A 19273-nucleotide genomic window follows, 5' to 3' on the forward strand; every position below is an offset into this window, starting at 1 on the left:
GATGTGAAAAAAGAAATTATCCAAATTAATTTAGAGCACAAATACATTTATTTTTTATGAGGAAAAATATAATATAACAAAGTAATTTAAATAATTGAAGCCTCAATGAACTAAGTTATCGTCTACAAATCAAGTATGGTCATGTTTTATATTTGATTGTTTTTTAGCACATTATCAACCATAGGATGTTGAATTTTACGCTCTAACAATATATGTAGCAAAAATTTGGATTACATATTGCTCTTGTTCTCCAATATTATGCTAAATTAAGTGTTATGTAGTTAGACTTTTTGCAAGTCGTTACATTAAATATCATCCAAAACACAAACTTAGATATATAATTGAGGCAGAATACATGTTTATGTAACGATCAATCTTGTAGAGTGCATAAACTCAAATTTAAAAGGGAGTAAGAGTCTTACTCACAAATCAAAACAATATTTAAAAGAAACAAATTAAGTTTATTAAACCAGTTATTAAAGCAAAACGCACATTCACGATTATCATGAAAAATTTAAGTATCTTGATAAAAAAAAACCAAACACATGCATGAGTGACATCAAATGTGCAATCAAAATAATAGCGAGTTTGATGTTTAAGAGCTAGAAAATTCATAACTTAGTCGATAAATAATGAAATAAACAATAAAGTTAAGATATTATATGTTGGAGATCCACATCGACTAGAGATAAAGATATTTAGTAGATACAAACTTCACTGCTTTATAAGATTGAGTTAGGCTTAAAATCTACTTTTTAATATGGTATCAGAGTCATTTAAAGTCTAGCGAAAATTTGTTGGACTTATCAGGTCACCCACTATCGGGTCATTATCGGACAACACATAATATATAGCCTCATGCACGAGTTGGCAAGTCTCGACGTGACGAGTGTGCTGAAGATCTCACATCGACTAAGGATAAAGACATTTGGTAGTATATAAGTGGATGTAAACCTCACTTTGTAAATTGATCTTATAAGATTGAGTTAGGTGTAAGTCAATTTCTTAATATTTCTTAATATTACATACACATAATTATTCAAAAATTATCATTTTAAAAAAGTAAGAACATCTTAAACATAATTATATACCTAAACATTACTTTTAAAAATAACATTATAATAAAAATATATAAATTAAGATATTTAATTAATAACATCAATAATTTTAATTTATATATTTATAATTAATTGATGGTCATCATGTGGAGGTCTCTGTTATTGCAATTATACCATCTTCGTCGCCTCATACCTCCCCTCGGAAGGCTAAAGCACTATCGTTGGTCTTGCAAAATGACTTTTCCTCTTTTGATGGTTTGGAAACTACAAATGTTGTTTCAAAATTTTGGGTTGATCCTAATGAGATGGGAGAAGATGCCAGTGATATTGGGGAGGAAAAAGTTTACATTAAAAGAAAACCAGGGAGACCACCTAAGGGGACTGGTAAATCCAAAAAAAAATTGCTAAGATAGTTCTCTCAACAACGTCGCAATGAAAGTCTCTTCATTTTTCTGAAATGTTAAAGGACTGAGAAACCACAAAATTGTGGAGATGTTGATTAATTTACTTAAACTACATAAATCCCTTCTGGTTTTTCTTGCTGAACCTATGGTGTCATACACTGATGATGCTTTTGAAGTCCTTTTCAAATCTGTTAATATGCATTTGGTGGCTACGTCTCGTATTGTTAATAAAGTTGCTAAGCTTTGGTGTTTTTCGGTTCCTAATCTGGTCTGAAATTTCTTGGTAAATGAACAATTTATTTCTGTAACTTGTCATTTGCATGATAAATGTTTTAGCTTTGCAGGTGTTTATGGTGCTAACACATACGTGGCTAGATGATTTTTGTGGAGGGATCTTAGTTCCTTCATAGGACCTTGGTGTATTATGAGAGATTTAAATGTTGTGCTCTCGGCAGATGACTGTAAAGGGGGTGACTCCTAATTAGGTTTCTTGTAATGAATTCCTTGATTGAATTAATTCTAATGATCTTTCTTGTATGTCTTTACTGGTACTTGTTATACTTGGTGTAATGGAAGGAAAGAGTTGCATAAAATTCTAGAAGACTAGATAGAGCGTTATGTCTTGTTCAAATGTCCTATTAGTCCTACATAGTAAGTTTTGTTCAAATCGGTACAATTTAAGACAATTTTTTTAAAAATTTTAAAATTGGATAAATCATATATTTTGAATACTATTTAATAATCTTAATAAAACTAATGAAGAATTAATTATTGAAACTTGAGAGTAAACTTGCTTTTCTATTGTTTTAAATTGTTTACTTTATTTTTCAACATTTTAATCACAATCCACTTTTACTTTATTGTCATTACTAACTTTGATTGTTTAGTTTTGAACATTGGATAACTGAATTTATTATTAAATTCGTTGGTAGACAACTTGAGATCATCAAAGATTGTTTATAGTATTATCTCTTCGACGTTAAACATTCTATCATCTCATTAATTTAAGAGCAAAACAACAAACATGCTCTTACAACCTTTAACTCAATTTTAATATTCTATAATAATATAGCAAGGCTTAATAACTACTATTGTTGATATTTGGAAACTATTCACTATTGTTCTATTGCATAGAAGAAAGAATAAAGCCTTACTGGGCCATTAAATTTTAGCTCCTACTATTGTTTTAGGGTTTGGATACTGTAAATAAAAACATGCATACATGAGTTTGCAGTGCAGAGTTGTAAATGACCAATACGACAAAATATATTATTATCACATCTATCCTAAAGTATTATGAACATTTATAAAATATTTTTCACACATGATTCTTCTTACTATAACTTTCCACTAAACCCAACTTCATGGTTATTAGAATCCTCTATAACCTATGAAATCTAAGTTGACAACGTCAATTTGTAAACAATTTTTGCAATATATCTTCATTTTGTGTGTGTTTTTAACTAGATTTTTGTTCACTTACAATAACCTATGATCCAATAATTGTTCACTTATAATAATTGTTACAACATCATATGTAATTATTGTGCTCATGAAACTTTAAGGAAATACCTCGGAGCAGTTAGTCTTAACTGATATAGACTCTTCAAAACTCAAATTAAAATGGTTAGAAGAATGATTCTGGAACAGAAATAATTATTTCGATTGCACTTTCCAGCTGAAAAACCTTAAAGAAAAACAGAACAAAAATAATTAGTGCATCAATTTCCTAAAATACTTACTGTCCACAATATAGCTGATGAAGCCTCATCAAATGAAACTTGAGCAAGTGCTAAATCACATATTTTTAGTTTGCAATGATTAACTGAAATAATTTAAGGCTTCAAATCACAATGAAACACATTGTAAGAAAAATAATAATTGTATAAATGTTTTGATTTAATCATGGTATCCAATATCGAGTTTGATATGCTTTTTGTTGTACTTTGCTTGAATTTTTTGGACAGATTGATCCTTGAAATGAAGCAATGTTCAATTTATTATATCAATTTACATCAATTTATTATATCCTTGGCTAAAAGTGCACTAATAAGTCATTACATCAATTTACCACACTGTTATAAAGTGTGTGAGAGCTACATCAATTTAATAAAACAAATATTGTTTTTGGTTTCTTCCCATTAAAAAACATAGATATTAGTAAAAGATAAGATAAAAAAAATTCATTGTTATTTATGTAATGATGAGAGATGATGGTTGAAATATGAAATACCAGTCTTGTTAAATGCAAGTTCATGCAAGTTTTGAGATGTGAGCTTTCATATTTGAGAAAAATATTAACATGATCTTTTATAAAAGTTATAATTTTTTTTATTACTCTTTATCACTGAATCAAATTTACATAAATTTTGCTTAACATCCAAATAAAATTTATTTATTAATAAAAAATATTTCTCTAATTTTTTTCACCACTATTTCTTTATAGAAAAGTTGGATTCTCATTACTATATATGTATACCATTGTTTTTCTATTTGTTTATTAAACATTATCCATTTTAAATATCTTCTTGACAGTTTTTTATTTTTTGTTTCAGCAAATATTTTCATGAGAGTAACTCCAATGTAATTGTTGACTTTGGTTCTTAAAATTTAAAAATTACAAAATATCATTAGAGTAAATGAGTTTTTATAAAATTTCTTTACATAAACAGCTACATTATTAGTTTTTAATATTGCTATTTTTAGAGGTTATTTATTGTGTGACACGATGTAAAATATTAAAAAAATTAATTAGTTCATAAAAAAAATTAATTACAATGTATTGACAGTGCAAGGTTTTTCATTACTAAGTTAACTAAATATGAGCTGTTAATTTTTGTAAAAATTATTCTAAAATTCATATTTGGAATAAATTTTAATTATTTGACAAATAAATATTTAATTAAGTTGGCAGTATATAAAAATTAAACTCAAAATTAAATATATAAAATTAAATGTTTGAAGTGATTTAAACAATAAATATTAAATTAGTTTATATTTTAATGTACTATTTTTTCTTAAGGATTTTGCAGGATTTAATTGACTTTCTCTTATGGTTCTTAGTTTGAAGTACTAAATTATAGGACCACTTTCATTTTTTTTATGTGAGTAGCAATGAGAGGCTAGAAAATTTCTTCTTGTACCTTTTATCAGTACCCTTTTGTTTTGTTTTTTTTCTTTTCAGAGTGAATGGTTTTGTGACTCATCATCTATATTTTGTCACATAGGTTTTGTCCTTACTACCAGCATATGAAGGAAAATCAGTTCTAGAACTTGGAGCAGGTATTGGAAGATTCACAGGTGAATTGGCCAAGAAAGCTGGCCAGTTACTTGCTGTTTAACTTGAATACTTGTGTGTTTCAGTTCATGAAAACACTACAACAGGAGTTAAATGACCTTGAGAGCAAGAAGGATGATTTCATTGATGATTTCTGCAAGGTGGTTTTTTTTTTCATGTTTTGAACATTTTATATGTTATTTATGACCCATTCCTATGTGCAAAACTCTTTTAACTAATTCATTCATTAAGAAAATTGACTGATTTAGGAAATAGCATTTATTTTTTACTGACTAGAGGTTGTAAAACAATCAAAGATATTTAAGTAAAAAAAAACTAATGCAAGAAAATATCTTAAAAGAACACATTTCTAATAAGAATCTTACATACGACACAGATTTCTAAATGTACAACATGTTGCTCCCACTAAATGTGAGTCCAATTCCATGAGGTTCACATAAACTTCAATCCACAGAAGAGATGTTAATGAAAAGAGAATGTCAACATTGGTGACATTTCTTTTATGTAATTGTAAGTTTTATTTTCAGAGAAATCATTGATTGATTGGTGGAAATACTTGGTTTCAGGAAGACTACAATGAAATTAGTGAAAGATGGAAAGCCAAGCAGATGAGGGGTGCAGATGGTGAACAAATATGGGGCTTGTTCATTGCCAAGAAAAAATGATGCTTCATTCTCATCATATCTCTTATTTTGTTATGCCTATATATTCTGTTGTTATTTATATGTTTTGAGAAAAGAATGTTTGTGCACTCTAGCACAACATAAACCATAAAATGTTCTTGACTAATTATGGTTTCCATGCTGCAAATATATTTCAATACCTGCTTCTAGTAACTATCTTTCTACTTTGGAAATTGTGGATTGAAAAGTTGAAACTAGGTTAAAAAAATAAACCAGTTTGGTTAGCTTCTGAAGCACTTGAAGCAACAGGTGAATTTCACTGTCTTACTGAAAAATCTAATCAACAACATGATAGTCCATCTTTTAGGGAAAAGTTTTACTGTCTATATGTTTCTAATAAGCTCTAACAAAACTGTTTCCAATAAAAAATAAATGTGATCGATGAAAAAACACACCAAATAATAGCATGCATTTAAAACTCATGCAGTAAAATAAACATCTATATTAATAATTACGAAAAATATTTTCTTTTAATTACACTATTTTGTAAGGTAAAGAAACTTTCACTACATGCTTAATTTCAACTATATCTGATGTGAAGCAAACAAAGGAGTTTGTTTTATATTAGGATCCAGTGTGGCATCCGAAACATGCTCAAAAACATCATTGGTTTTCTTAATTGAAACCTTCTCCCAATATGAGTATGAGTGTCAACAGCAGAACAACCAACAAAGTAACTCCTTATTCCAATCACTTCTATCCATAGTCAGTAAAAGACTCTATCTCTACTTATGATTTCAACAAGCCTCTAGTGCCCATTTCCCGAAGAAATTTCTCTGCCTTATCAGTCTCATCCCTTTCAAGGAGTGCACAAATCATTATTTCAAAAGTTATAGCATCGGACATGCAACCATTGTCTTCCATCATGCACCACAAGGTCAATGCCTCATCAAGTAAACCCTTTTTACATAAACCATTGATCATAGCACTATATGCGAGTACATCGACACAGTAGCCTTTAATCAACACATTTTGAAAAATCTGTCGGGCATTCTCAATTCTATCCACTTTACACATTCCATCAATAAGTATTGTAAAAGTGTATATGTTCGGCCGAATTCCCTTCTCTGTCATTTTACTGACTAATTCAATTGCCTTGTCTACATGATGGTTTTTGCATAAAGCGTCCAATAAGGTATTGTAAGTGATTAGATCTGGTTGTTGATTTCTATCATGCATGTCCTCAATCAGATCCCAAACATAAGAGATTCTCCCAGATTTGCATAAACCATCAATAAGAGAATTGTAAGTCACTGTATTTGGAACTATATTCCTCCTATGCATTTCCTGAAAGAGATTCATGGCCTCGTCCACCCTTCTACTCTTACATAATCCATTAATCATAATACTGTAACTGTAAATATCAGGGGTTACTCCCATTTGGATCATAGAATTGAATACATATTTTGCATTTTCTACTTCATTAAGTAAGTAATACCCATCCATTAAAATGCTAAGGGTAAAAATATCAGGTTTCCCACAAACTCTCACCATCATAGCTAATACATTCTTGGCTTGTTTTATCCTTCCTTCTTTACATAAACAATCAATCAGTCTATTATAGATATAAACATCTGGCATCATATTATTTGATAGCATTTCATTTACGAAGCCAATTGCTTCTTGTAACTGATCCACAAAGCAAATCCATGAACTAAGATACTATAGGTTGAGACATTAGGAGAAATTCCTTTGGCAACCATTTCAGAATACAAATCATAACCTTCTTTTGCAAGGTTCTCCTTGAATAGAGAGTCAATAATTGTGGAGTACATTACCTCATCAGGTTTGATTGATAGACCTTCAATTGTTCTCAACAATTGAATGGCAACTTCGGTTTCTCCTATCTTGCACAAGCCATTGACCAAAATCCCGTAAGTCACTTGGTTGAGGGCAAATCCTTGTGCTACCACCTTGTCATGAAAGTTCAGTGCTTTTTTGACCTCACCCTTAAGACAGAGACCTCGCATGATTGTGTTTAATGTTATGACATCTGGTTGATAACCGAGTTTGAGAATCTTGGAAAAAACAGAGAAAGCGAAGGTCATTTGAGATAAGTGGCAGAAACAATTGATGAGAATGTTGAGAGTGACAAGGTTACTGTGAATTCCCTTGAGCTCCATTTGCTTAAAAAGCGAAATAGCAGTGGAGTAGTGCTTCATTTTCACAAGGGATCCCAAAATCTTTCCAAATTCGAAGATGGGAGGAGGAGGGTGCATACGAAGGAAGCGATTGAATTGGGAAACAGAGTCATCTTCAAGTAATGGGGTCTGAGAGTGAAAGAGGGAATTAGGATTTGGAAGAGAAAGAGGAAAATGGGGGACAGAAGAAGAAAGAGAAAACCTTAACATTCTTCTTGTAACATTATTGAAGAACAGTGTCATCTTCAAAAATGGGGTCTGAGAGTGAGAATGAGAGTGAAAGAGAAGAAGGAAAATTGGGCATTGGAAGATGTACTGTAAAAAACTTAGGTAGAGTTTTTAACTTCACACAATTGTTTTTTTTAATTTAAATGCATATATTAATAAGGTTGACTCTTTTTAGTGAATTGTAGAGTTAAACCTTAATCTCATGCCATAATGAATAATTTCATTATTTACTTCACTATAATACAACTTGAATGGTGAATTGAACATTTATATTAAAAACTTACAATAGATATATACAACAACATTAAATAAATAGTATCATTACTTAAAAAGCAAAACTGTTAAAGGTAGTGAGTGAGAAGGGCAGCCATGTCCGTGGAACTCAAGCTCTCTCGTTCCAATCGTATCTATCGACCTTCGGTAAAACCTTAATCTCTCTTTTCTCTCATTTCTCTCTTTTCTCTCTCTAAACATATAAACACATAAACATGGTTCATCATTTCATTTTCCAGGAAGCTCTCGAAGGCAAAATCGTTGTTAAAACTCAGTCTTCAATTTCCCACTATGGAATTCGCCTCACTCTCAAAGGATCCGTCGCATTGCAGGTACCCTCTTGTTTCATCCCTCACAAAATGGCCAAAATATGTCAACTTTATGCTCAAAATCACTCCTTTCTCATTGGGTACCTTTCATTTTGAAACATGTTTTGATGCCATGTTGAAGGTTTGTGGAGGATCAGCTGGGGTTGTTGAATCCTTCTATGGCGTTATTAAGCCTATCCCAATTGTGTAAGTTTTCAAAATAATTGGCGTGCATTCACAGGGAAATTAATAATTATGATTTTTGTTCCATTTTTAAAGAATTTTGGCCTTTATATATATATAATTTGGATAAGTAAACCATGATAGTTATCCTTATAACTTATAACTACATGTTCTATGAATAACTCAAGCATTTTTGTAAGATCAATCTGATTTTTTAATGGGATTTAGCCTATTCTCCTTACCCTAGCTATAATTCACCTATAGTAGATGTCAATCTATCTGCACTGGGTAAAACCTCCATGAATGTATGCTGGATCATTTAATTTTTTTTTCATGGTAAAAGTGTAATTGTACCTTTGACCCATCACTTTCATTTAGGATGCTCTATAGCTAAATTGAGCTAATAAGGCCATTATTGATGTTTGAGAAAAAAGTCTGAAATAATTCCTTCACATGTTTCCAAATTCTTTTGCTCACATTAGAACAACTGTACATGATTCTTGTGATTGGCTTATAACAGGAACAGGAGCATTGAGGTTAAATCTTCTGGAAAGATTGGTTTGGGTACAACAGAGGTAGTGTATCAATAGCAAATGAATGAAAGTGCTTATTCAAAGCAATTTTATTTTGTTTAGTTAGTTGGGTACAATTTATTTCTTGCATTTCTCGAGATAAATTTTACATGCCTGTAAATATTCTATCATCTGTGGTCTACTGGAAACAAGATTGAGCTACTCAAATTGGATTTTTTTCATGTTTTGTTCTTGTTTTTTTTATAGTTATATCATTAAAGCTTCTAAATAAGAAAATAATCTGAAAAACAAATATTACTGGCTTGTGATTCTCATAGATGATTATGCTTATTTATGGTGAATTTCCCTTCAAATCATTATCCGAGTTCTCTACATCATCATACTTAATTACTGCTTTAAAATTTGTTTCATACATTATATTTGGTAGATCAAATGTGTCTTTTCTCATCAAAATTCATCTTGGTTAAAGCAATGGAATTTAAATTTGAAGGAGAGGAGCACTAAAGTGTTATTAGTATGTGATATAGCATGTAAAATGTGATTCAGTTTTAATAATTTTGTAAACGTTTCATTTTTTGAATCTGCAACCAGTTCATTCTTCGTATTTTCCCCCTGTTCTCATTTATGTGTTTATATGCTGTTAAGTGGTCTGGAATACTCTGGATATGATTTCATAGTTTTGCTAAGAGTATGATACTTGGCCACTTAACTAATTTGAATTTCTGAAATATTTGAATAATGTACTCTGCATGTGTGCAAAGCTTAGATACTTATTGATGAAGTTCTCAATTTAATACTTGGTTTATGTGACCTATTTTCTCATGTTAATACTCATTGTAAGTTTTGCAATCTTTATGGCAGATACCATTTTCACTGAATCTGCGACAGCAGGACAAAAATTTAGAAAGATTTTATGAGACGTTCCATGGTGCAAATATAAGCATCCAGGTAAAATTTTCTAGGAAGTGCTTTGTTTATATATTTTTTCATTTCTTGACATCTACTGAAGAGTCTAAAACTAATCTGCTGCCAGTGTAAATTCTTTTCATTATACACTTACACTGTCACTGAACATGAAAGAGTCACATAAGGTAACAAGATTTGGTGAGACCTTATAGTTCACTGGTGGTATAAAGTTTTGCATTGTCAAAGGATCGCAATTACATCATTTTTCATTCCTATTCCTTTTTACTTTTTATTTTGCATAATTTATTAGGTTGGTGATTGATAGCCTCTATAGTATTTGGTGACTGTAGATATACCTCGTGGATACTTGCATAAATCATTATCAGCAACAATGGAGTTCATTGTTGAAAGTGATAAAGGTAAGATTGTGTTTGGCCCAAATCTATATTCTTTATTTTTTATATGTGAATGAGTAGAAGTACTAAACTACCAGTCTCTTTTTTGTGGAAAAAAACTTCAGCTGATCTTCTACAAAGACCACTTTCTCCAGAGATGGTAATCTTTTACATCACTCAAGACACTCAAAGGCATCCTCTACTTCCTGAAATAAAATCTGGTATGTCCATTTACCTTCAATTCCGGTCTCATGAAAAGACAGACAGAAATAAAACAAAAATGGCACAATTGTTATGCCTTAATATCTCACATCACAAGTTGTAACTCACTATAGAGGACTTGAAAAGGTTATAAAGATCAATGAGAGTGTGGCTCATGCAATGCAACAATGATATGTTTGAATAGGTGGATTTCGGGTGACAGGAAAAATCTCAACTCAGTGTTCTTTGTCTGGTCCTATCAGTGGTGAGTTAACTGTAGAAGCTTCTGCAGTTCCAATTCAGTCAATTGACATTCAGTTGTTTCGAGTCGAATCCATTCTTCTTGGGGAGAAAATTGTGACTGAAACCTCTCTGATTCAAACAACACAGGCAAGTGATGTTGGATTTGTATCGTATTAGAGCATGTCATTTCAAAATAAGCTGTCAATTGTATTTTTATTTATTAGCAGATAGCAGATGGAGATGTATGCCGACATTTGAGTCTGCCTATTTATGTAATACTACCACGTCTTGTGACCTGTCCAACAATCTTAGCTGGGTATGTGCTTTTCATCATGATTCTCCTCCAATTTATTTCACAAGAGTTATGTCACATTACATCCAAAACTGAACACATTCACACATGAATACATAGACATCAACATGATTATTCTTCTCCAATGTGCTTCTAACTTTTTCTTGTTGAGCACTTTTCACTTCATAAATATCTTCTCATGAATTACTTTGTGCTTGTAAAAACTCATGTTTATGGCAATACTGAATCAATTGAACTTGATGTTTATGCTATCACTTTGGTGCAGTCCCTTCTCAATTGAGTTCAAAGTTGCAATTGTTATAAGCTTTCAGTCAGAGCTGAGTAAATTGCATAAGAAATCTGACCCCAAAACTCCAAGACTCTGGGTAGGTGCACAGGTCCCTTGTTAGATTTGTGATCATTTTATGAATCTTCACTTTGAAGTATCATTTTTATTTTATGCTACCAAACACATGTTTCTGACTAACAATTTCCTTTTTGTGAACTTTCAGCTGGCAATGGAAACATTACCACTTGAGTTGGTTAGGACAAAGTAAGAAGAATTTTTTTGTATAGTTTCTGAAAATATGACTTGATTTCAATTTGTGAATAGATATCTAACATTGCTTTACTCAAGTAACATTTTAGATATTTGGTTATTTCAAGTTTGATGTAATGTAATTCAAAATTTACGTTTCCAACATTTCAATGTGTTTTACAGAAGTATTGCATTGAAATAAATCTTCATCTCTCATATAGAAACTAAACTATTCATTTTGATAAAAAAATTCAGTAATTTTTAAAATCACAGGTGAATCTAGATAACTAGTGAGGGAGGGACCAAGTTTTTTTTTTACTAAATTTTTAAAATTTGAAAGTGAATATATTTTATATTAAACTAAAGATATCTGTTTTTTATTTATTTATAAACTAAATGTTATTGTTGTTATCTTCATCAACTCTACTTTAAATTTTGATGTACTATATTAATAAAGATAATTTTTTATTTTGATGCTTTCTTTATGTAATTCTCTCCTGAATTTTAAAATCACATGTCTTTATTTTTTATTTAATATAATAGAAAATTATTATTCAATAATGAACATTTTTTTAATTATATTATTTGAATTGAATAACGTTTATGCCGTGCATGGAAAACTGGTAGATTAATATGGTATATCGAACATGTTGTGAGAAACCATACTCTCAATAAAAATTAACACTATAATTTTATTGTACCATGTAATTGAATGTTTGAGTTTAGTAATATTTTTTTATAATTTTTATTAGTTTTTATATTGAAAACTATTCCAAATTTACTTATATATATTTGTGATTTTCATTTCTAAGGATAACTCTTTTATAATTTATAATAATTTTTCTTATATAAGATGGAGAGTTTAATTTTATATAAGAGGTTACTTATTATTTATAACCAATCTTTTAATAACAAATTTAACAAATCTTACAGCTTAAAAAATCCATTTTGGACAATAAACCTTGGCTAATTTTGATTATGCTGAATAATTCAAAATTGATTATATTTAACTTTAAAACTGTCTGGTTTTATTGATGTGATCTGTTTAATTTTGTTTTGATTAGTTTGGTATTGTGGATGAGGAATGTATTAATGCTCCAATTTTTAAATAACAATGAAAAAGTAACGAATATTTTGATTGAATTCTTTTTTATTCAATTTTGAATGTAACAAATATTTGTATTGAATTTCTAAAAATAAAACATTGTACGCGGGCTGACCCTTATGCAGGGCGGGTTAGACGTGGAAGCATAGGTTTTTGGACCTGGCCAAACATGCGTCTCACTACTAACCAGTCTCTCTCACATGGAATTTCACTTTCTTCCTCACCTTAAAACAAACACATAGAAAGCATAAAAAACAGAAAACACAAATCACAGCACATTCGTAGTGATGAATTAACAAACACATAGAAAGCATTGAAAACAGAAAACGTAAAGCACAACAAAGTGATATTAAGGATGAAGAATAGAAAGAACAAAAACCAACAGACGAAGAGAGAAAGCAAGAAAACGCATAGAGTGTTGAGAACGAACCTTATTTTTTAAGCTTTTTTATAGACTTCAAAATTAAGAATAGTCACTTTTACCATTTCAACCAACATTACTCCAAAAAATAAGTCTTCTATACCTGAAATATTTTAACTTTCCATGGAGATGCTTATACCATTAGTATACTGATTGATGCCTTATCTAAAGAAGGAAGGATAAAACAAGCCTAGAATGTGTTAGCTATGATGTTAAGAGCTTGTGTGAAACCTTGTATTGTTACCCTTAACACATTAATGGATGGGTATTACTTAGTTAATGAAGTAGAAAATGTGAAATATGTATTTAATGTTATGACCCAAATGGGAGTAACTCCTAATATTTACAGCTACAATATCATGATTAATGGATTATGTAAAAGGGTGAATGAAGTTATGAATCTCTGTCGGAAACCTAAAAATGGGGTTGCCTTTAAGGTTTGACTAAGTCAAAACCACACCTTAGGCTTGTTCTTCTAGAAACTAGGTAAAAAAACAAGCTAAAGTGATAAGCACACCTCCCCTATTATGCTATATGAACCTACTCTAGCCTATCTTGCTATTTGGACCCCTAGAGTGAACCCGATTTATTTACAACTTGTTTAATTCTTAAGAAGACTAGCAGGAAGAACATTTGATGTTCTGGCTTTTACCCATTTCTTCTTCTGGTGAGGTCGGCTATATCCTTGGTGGGGTCTTCACTTGAAAGTTGAGATGACTTCTCATAGTGTGAATGGTCATGTGAGTCCTTGATCATCTCCTTGTTGGCTCAAGCGATAAGGGTTATCGCACAAGCCAAAATGTGATGAATTTTGGGAGTGCTCTTGAGTTGATTTTTGCTCAAGCGAGGTCTATTTTTGCTAAAACGAGATTATTTTCGCTTAAGCTAAAAATAATCAAAAAAACTTAAATTTTAAGATTTTCTTTTGTGTTTTTGTTTTATTAATTTATATGAAAATTTTAATTATATATTTAATTGAATTATCTTTTGTTTTATATGTTTATATAAATTTTTGAGTTATTTGCTTTCTAAGTTTTGGTATGATTAAATTGTGTGATTTTGTATAATGTTAGATGTAAATTCTGAAGTTGAAATTATTTTAAGGAAAGAAAATATTGTGTTGAGATTGTTAGGACGTTTATTGACTAGTAATATGTCTAAAATGAGGTATTCTGACTCTACTGATATAATGTAATCATATAGATGAAGTTATTCAGGTGGTGAGAGTTGAATAAGGTTCATATGATTCTATCTAGGGTGTGAAAAAGAACTCAGTCTTTTATATTCATGTGGATTAACCCTAGCATATGAGATGATGCGAGATATTGAGATTTTTATGCACATAGTTGTGTGGATTCACAATGAGATAGTATTACAGGTGCAAATATCTGCGGTTAAGTTAATGCACAAGTCTTCCAAAAATAAAGTCAAGTGTCTGAGTATGTTGGTCAGTAGAAGTCTTACATGAGAAATATTGATTATAAAATTTATAGACATTTGATTTTTCTGCATACTTATATGAACATCGATGAATTTGCAAATGTTAATTGAAGTTTTATTTATACTAGAAGTTTAAAAATAGTTAGTTTAACCTTTTGTTTGTGGTGTTTATGTGTTTATTTATCTGTGATGTTTGTATATATTTATACGAAAATAGGTGACTTTGCGGATAAAATAAAGCTCAACTATGTGCTGATGAAAAAAATTATATTTAGTTAGATAGTTGTTTTCAGTGTTGGAGATCCCACATCGACTAGAGATTAAAACATTTCATTGTATCTAAGTGGGTGCAAACCTCACCCCATGAACCGGTTTTATGGGATTGAGTCAGACTTAAAGTTCACTTCGTAATATGGCATCAGAGTCATTTTGAACTAGTTTTATGAGGTTGACTTAAACTTAAAGTCTACTTCGTAATATTCAATTATATAAATATTAAAATCCTTAATAAGAGAAAATATTTTGAAATGTTATATGAGAGACATATATTTATAAATATTTAATTAGATATTTCAATTAGGTACTTATCACTATCAACTCTAATTTTTAGAAAATAATATATTTTTTATATTTTAAAATTTGTATTATTTTACTATAATAAAAATCTAACGCTGGTTACAAGCATGTGTTGTTTATTAATAATAATAGTAATTAATAATAGAGACACCAACATATTTGTTATAATTATTAAATAAAAATATCATTATAATATTATTTGCACGTGGGGACCAAGAACGTTCACATTTCGTGACAAATAGACTCATTAATCACATGCTCCCTCTTATTTGTCCCCACTTTTCCTTATGTACATGCTTCTTTCTTCACTTTTTTTTTCTTCTTTTAGAAACAATGATGTATGAGGATATTTAGTGACAAATAACTTTTTCAATTTTTGTTATTAGATTTACTGTTTTTCATGTTTCTTCATTGGATAACGTAAACTTTATTGTTTCATGATTGTGGATAATATATTTATTCAATATATTTTGTTTAAAAGATAATTCTAACAAATTTTTGTTAAGATATATCATAAATATTATAAGAAAATGATAAAAAAGGTAAGAAGAAGAGATGTTTTTTATCATTTTTTTATATGGTATTAGAGTTATTTTCGAGTCTATCCTAGTGAGAATTTGTTGGGTTTATTAGATCACCCGCTATCGGACCGTTATCGAACCACCCATAACATATATCTTCACGCACGAGTTGGTAGCCTCGACGTGAGGGGTGTGTTGGAGATCCCACATCAACTAGAGATGAGGACATTTCATTATATATAAGTGAGTGCAAACCTCACCTTATGAGCCGATTTTATGGAGTTAAGGCTTAAAGTCCACTAATATATTATGAGATGTCTTAATCTCTGATTGTTGTAGGATCTCCAACAGAGAAACTCACATTATCTTACGACTCGTGGTTAATGAATCTAGTTACAATATAATTAAATTTTGTATACAAATATAATATTTAAAGAATATACCATTTAAAAGAAAGATAAGAATAAGAGTTTATCTAAGTCATGATTGAAGCTAAAAATACTTAATTAAGTTATCTAAGACAAAGACAAAATAGATTGAACATAAGTTTAAATAAATTTTTTAAATTTACACAACACTTCAATCTTCATATGTCAAAGAATTTGTTACTACTTGCTCAAACCTTCATATTTTATTTTATTTTTCACATATATATATATATAAATAAATAAATATGAGGAAGTATAATATAATTAAAATGTATCTTGTAATATGATAATTAAAAAATTAATTATCAACAAATAGTATATTAAAAGTGCATAATTGATTATTTGAACATTTACAATTGTTGTAGTTAACTAAAGAGATTCTATTGTTTACAAAAGATTTACTTGGTCCTCATTAAGTGTGTTAGTACACTTATAAATTTATTGTTGTAGGTTAAATTAATAGAACTTATTGAAAAATTTCAAAGCTAAAGGGATTTAACAAGTTCGTAATTAAATCTCTATACAATAAAACTTTCCAAATAAAGAAAAGCTCAAGAAAAATATGTCATTTGTAGAAATTTGTTCAATTAATTTATAATTAACATGTTGGTAAAAAATCCCAATAAGACAAAAAATAATACTATGATTTTTAACTTGGTTTTGGATTAATAGAGATTATTTTTAATTTCAAAACCTATTGTAAAAGCTGCTTTTCCTTTTTATTATTGGCAACAGAAAGCAGATAATGACTTAAGATGATTGTGATGATTAAAGTATAGGAAACTAGATTAGCCAAGAAAAGAAAAATTATATTAAACTAATTTTTGCATGAATAGTTAAAAAATAACATTGACCAACCAAATAATAGTTGAAATATACAAAGTTTTTTAATGTTATTCATATTATATATTAAATATTATATGTATTATTAGTACAACCCACAGACAAATCGAATCCATCAACTTTTCCTCGTGAAACGTTTAGCCATGAAAATAATAGAATTTTTTTTTATGAATAAAACATTAATTAATATCCAAACATGTGAGTCCAAAGTCAGAAAATAAAGGACACTGCTTAATTAATCTTTCCTATGAATAATATATATATATATATATATATATATATATATATATATTATATAGAGAAGGACGAGAGACGCGTGTCAAATAAAGTTGGTTAAAGTTATTTAAAATAGAGGAATTGTTTTTTAAAGTTATAAAAAAGGCAAAAAAAAGTTATTTAAAATAGAGAAATTGTTTTTTAAAGTTATAAAAAGGAAAAAAAAAATCAATTTTAAAATTTATTACAAAGTGAACTTTAAGAATAACTCAACCACATAAAACCGACTCGGTATGCATAAATGAAATATTTCCAACTTTAATGGATGTTGAATCTCTAACAAAATTAAAAATAATAAATTTAATTTATTAAGAGAATAAAAAATACTTATTTTTCTTTATAAGTCTGATTCTTTTAAGAAATCATAGTAGATGTGATTTATTTTAACGATAAATGAAGCCTTTATTTACAATGTTGTGAGAGATTTCACGGTTTGTAATTTAATAAGTATTTAATTTGTTTCCTCTGATCCATTATTAACACTATTTTCTATTTAACTTTGTGTGTAAAATTAAAATATTCACATTTAAGAGTTGAATAATTTTTATAGACATTCTTTTTAGTATTAAGATTGTAATTTTGTTCATGAGAAATAATATGTCCTCTCTTCTGTTTTTATTTTTACTATTGACTTTCGTTTATTCCTTATCGGTTAATAACTTTTCATTGGTAAAATATCAATTACTAACTAAAACTTTAGACAATTTTAAATTTGGAGAATAATTACACATCATATTTTTATTTATTGGAAGTATTTATTCAATTACTTAACACAAATAGTTATATCTCATAAAAATAAATACAATAGAACAATAATAATTCTTAAAATTTTAGCAGTATTATTTTAAGGAGAAAATAAAAATTGTAATGTATCTCGTTTTAAACAATTATGTCTCATCCCTAAGTTTTTTTTTTTTTTTTTTTCTGGTAATGGCTCTCTGGTCTATTGGTCCCTCCTTCTTCACCTTTTTTTGGTAATTGTTTTCTTCTCTCTCGATTACTCCCCCTCCACCTTTCTTCTTGTAATTATTCTTTCGTCTCTTGGTTGTTCCTCCTTCTCTCTTTGTTATTCCTCCTTCATCTTCTTTTTTGTAATTGTTCTCTCGTGCTCAGTCGAGAGTGAAATTGCAAAAGTTTTCTAACAATCAAGTAAGTGTTTTGAATTAGAGTAAATAATATGTTGATAAAACGTACTTTACTCTTATATAACAATATAACAATGCTTATTTATACTACTTATGGGAGCGGTCAACCCCCCACCAACCAACTCTATGAGCCCTCTTCCCTATCACCACTTGTCAATGGAACTCATTTATCATACTAACCACTTCGATATCGATTTAAATCATTGTGTGTATAAACAAACGTCAAATTAAACATGATCAACAAACTTAGAAAAATATAACAGTTTAAATTTTACATAAAAAAAATATTCACCCATCATGATCAACAAACTTATGAAAATATAACAATTTAAATTCTATCAGAAAAATCCACCCATCACCAATAGGATGATTGATAAATAATAGTGAAGGTTGAAAGGTTGACTCTATTTTAATATCATATCTTACCATTTAATTAATACTATTATTATTTTATAAATTTTATCATTCAATCTTATTCACATATTTTACCGTTAAATTTGTTATTTTCATCACATATTTTATCATTTATTTTGTTTTCCATTTTGTGGTTATATTATTATTCATCACATAAGATGTTCGGACTTTCTTCTTGGTCTTTTATTCCTCTTTGTTTTTTTTTTTTTTATAAAATTTATCATTATTTCATTTTGTTTTATTTATTTGTTCCATTAAATTATAAATTATTAATGAATATAAAATATTAAATAATTTTTTTTATTGTTATAATAATATCATGACTTTAAAAATATTAATAATAAAAATAAAAAAATGTAAACACAAATATATGAAAATAAAATCTATGAACGTCTATGTTTGTTTCCGTTAGTAAAAGAT

General features: G+C 29.1%; 1 protein-coding gene, 1 long non-coding RNA gene and 1 pseudogene across 3 annotated transcripts; 2 read left to right on the plus strand and 1 right to left on the minus strand.

The window, feature by feature from the left end:
• Window positions 1–4779: 4779 nt before the first annotated feature.
• Window positions 4780–5596, plus strand: LOC137837933 (uncharacterized). The gene is made up of 2 exons (XR_011085534.1): window positions 4780–4900; window positions 5327–5596. It is a non-coding gene; the product is annotated as an uncharacterized lncRNA (long non-coding RNA).
• Window positions 5597–5854: 258 nt separating this feature from the next.
• LOC137837928 (pentatricopeptide repeat-containing protein At1g12620-like) lies at window positions 5855–7894 on the minus strand (annotated as a pseudogene).
• Window positions 7895–8099: 205 nt separating this feature from the next.
• Window positions 8100–11849, plus strand: LOC137837930 (uncharacterized). Of its 2 annotated transcripts, none has more exons than XM_068647112.1 (11): window positions 8100–8232; window positions 8325–8417; window positions 8536–8600; window positions 9097–9151; window positions 9971–10057; window positions 10350–10434; window positions 10536–10631; window positions 10817–11005; window positions 11086–11170; window positions 11433–11532; window positions 11659–11849. In XM_068647112.1, exons 1-11 carry the CDS (start codon window positions 8182–8184, stop codon window positions 11701–11703), a joined length of 951 nt encoding a protein of 316 aa, XP_068503213.1. In that variant the 5' UTR covers window positions 8100–8181; the 3' UTR covers window positions 11704–11849. The 2 variants fall into 2 exon arrangements, with proteins under 2 accessions (XP_068503213.1, XP_068503214.1); XM_068647113.1 differs by having other exon boundaries at window positions 10817–11001; window positions 11082–11170.
• The last annotated feature ends 7424 nt before the right edge of the window (window positions 11850–19273 follow it).

The sequence above is a fragment of the Phaseolus vulgaris genome, chromosome 4 (assembly GCF_000499845.2).
Source record: "Phaseolus vulgaris cultivar G19833 chromosome 4, P. vulgaris v2.0, whole genome shotgun sequence".
Classification (NCBI taxonomy): Eukaryota; Viridiplantae; Streptophyta; class Magnoliopsida; order Fabales; family Fabaceae; genus Phaseolus; species Phaseolus vulgaris.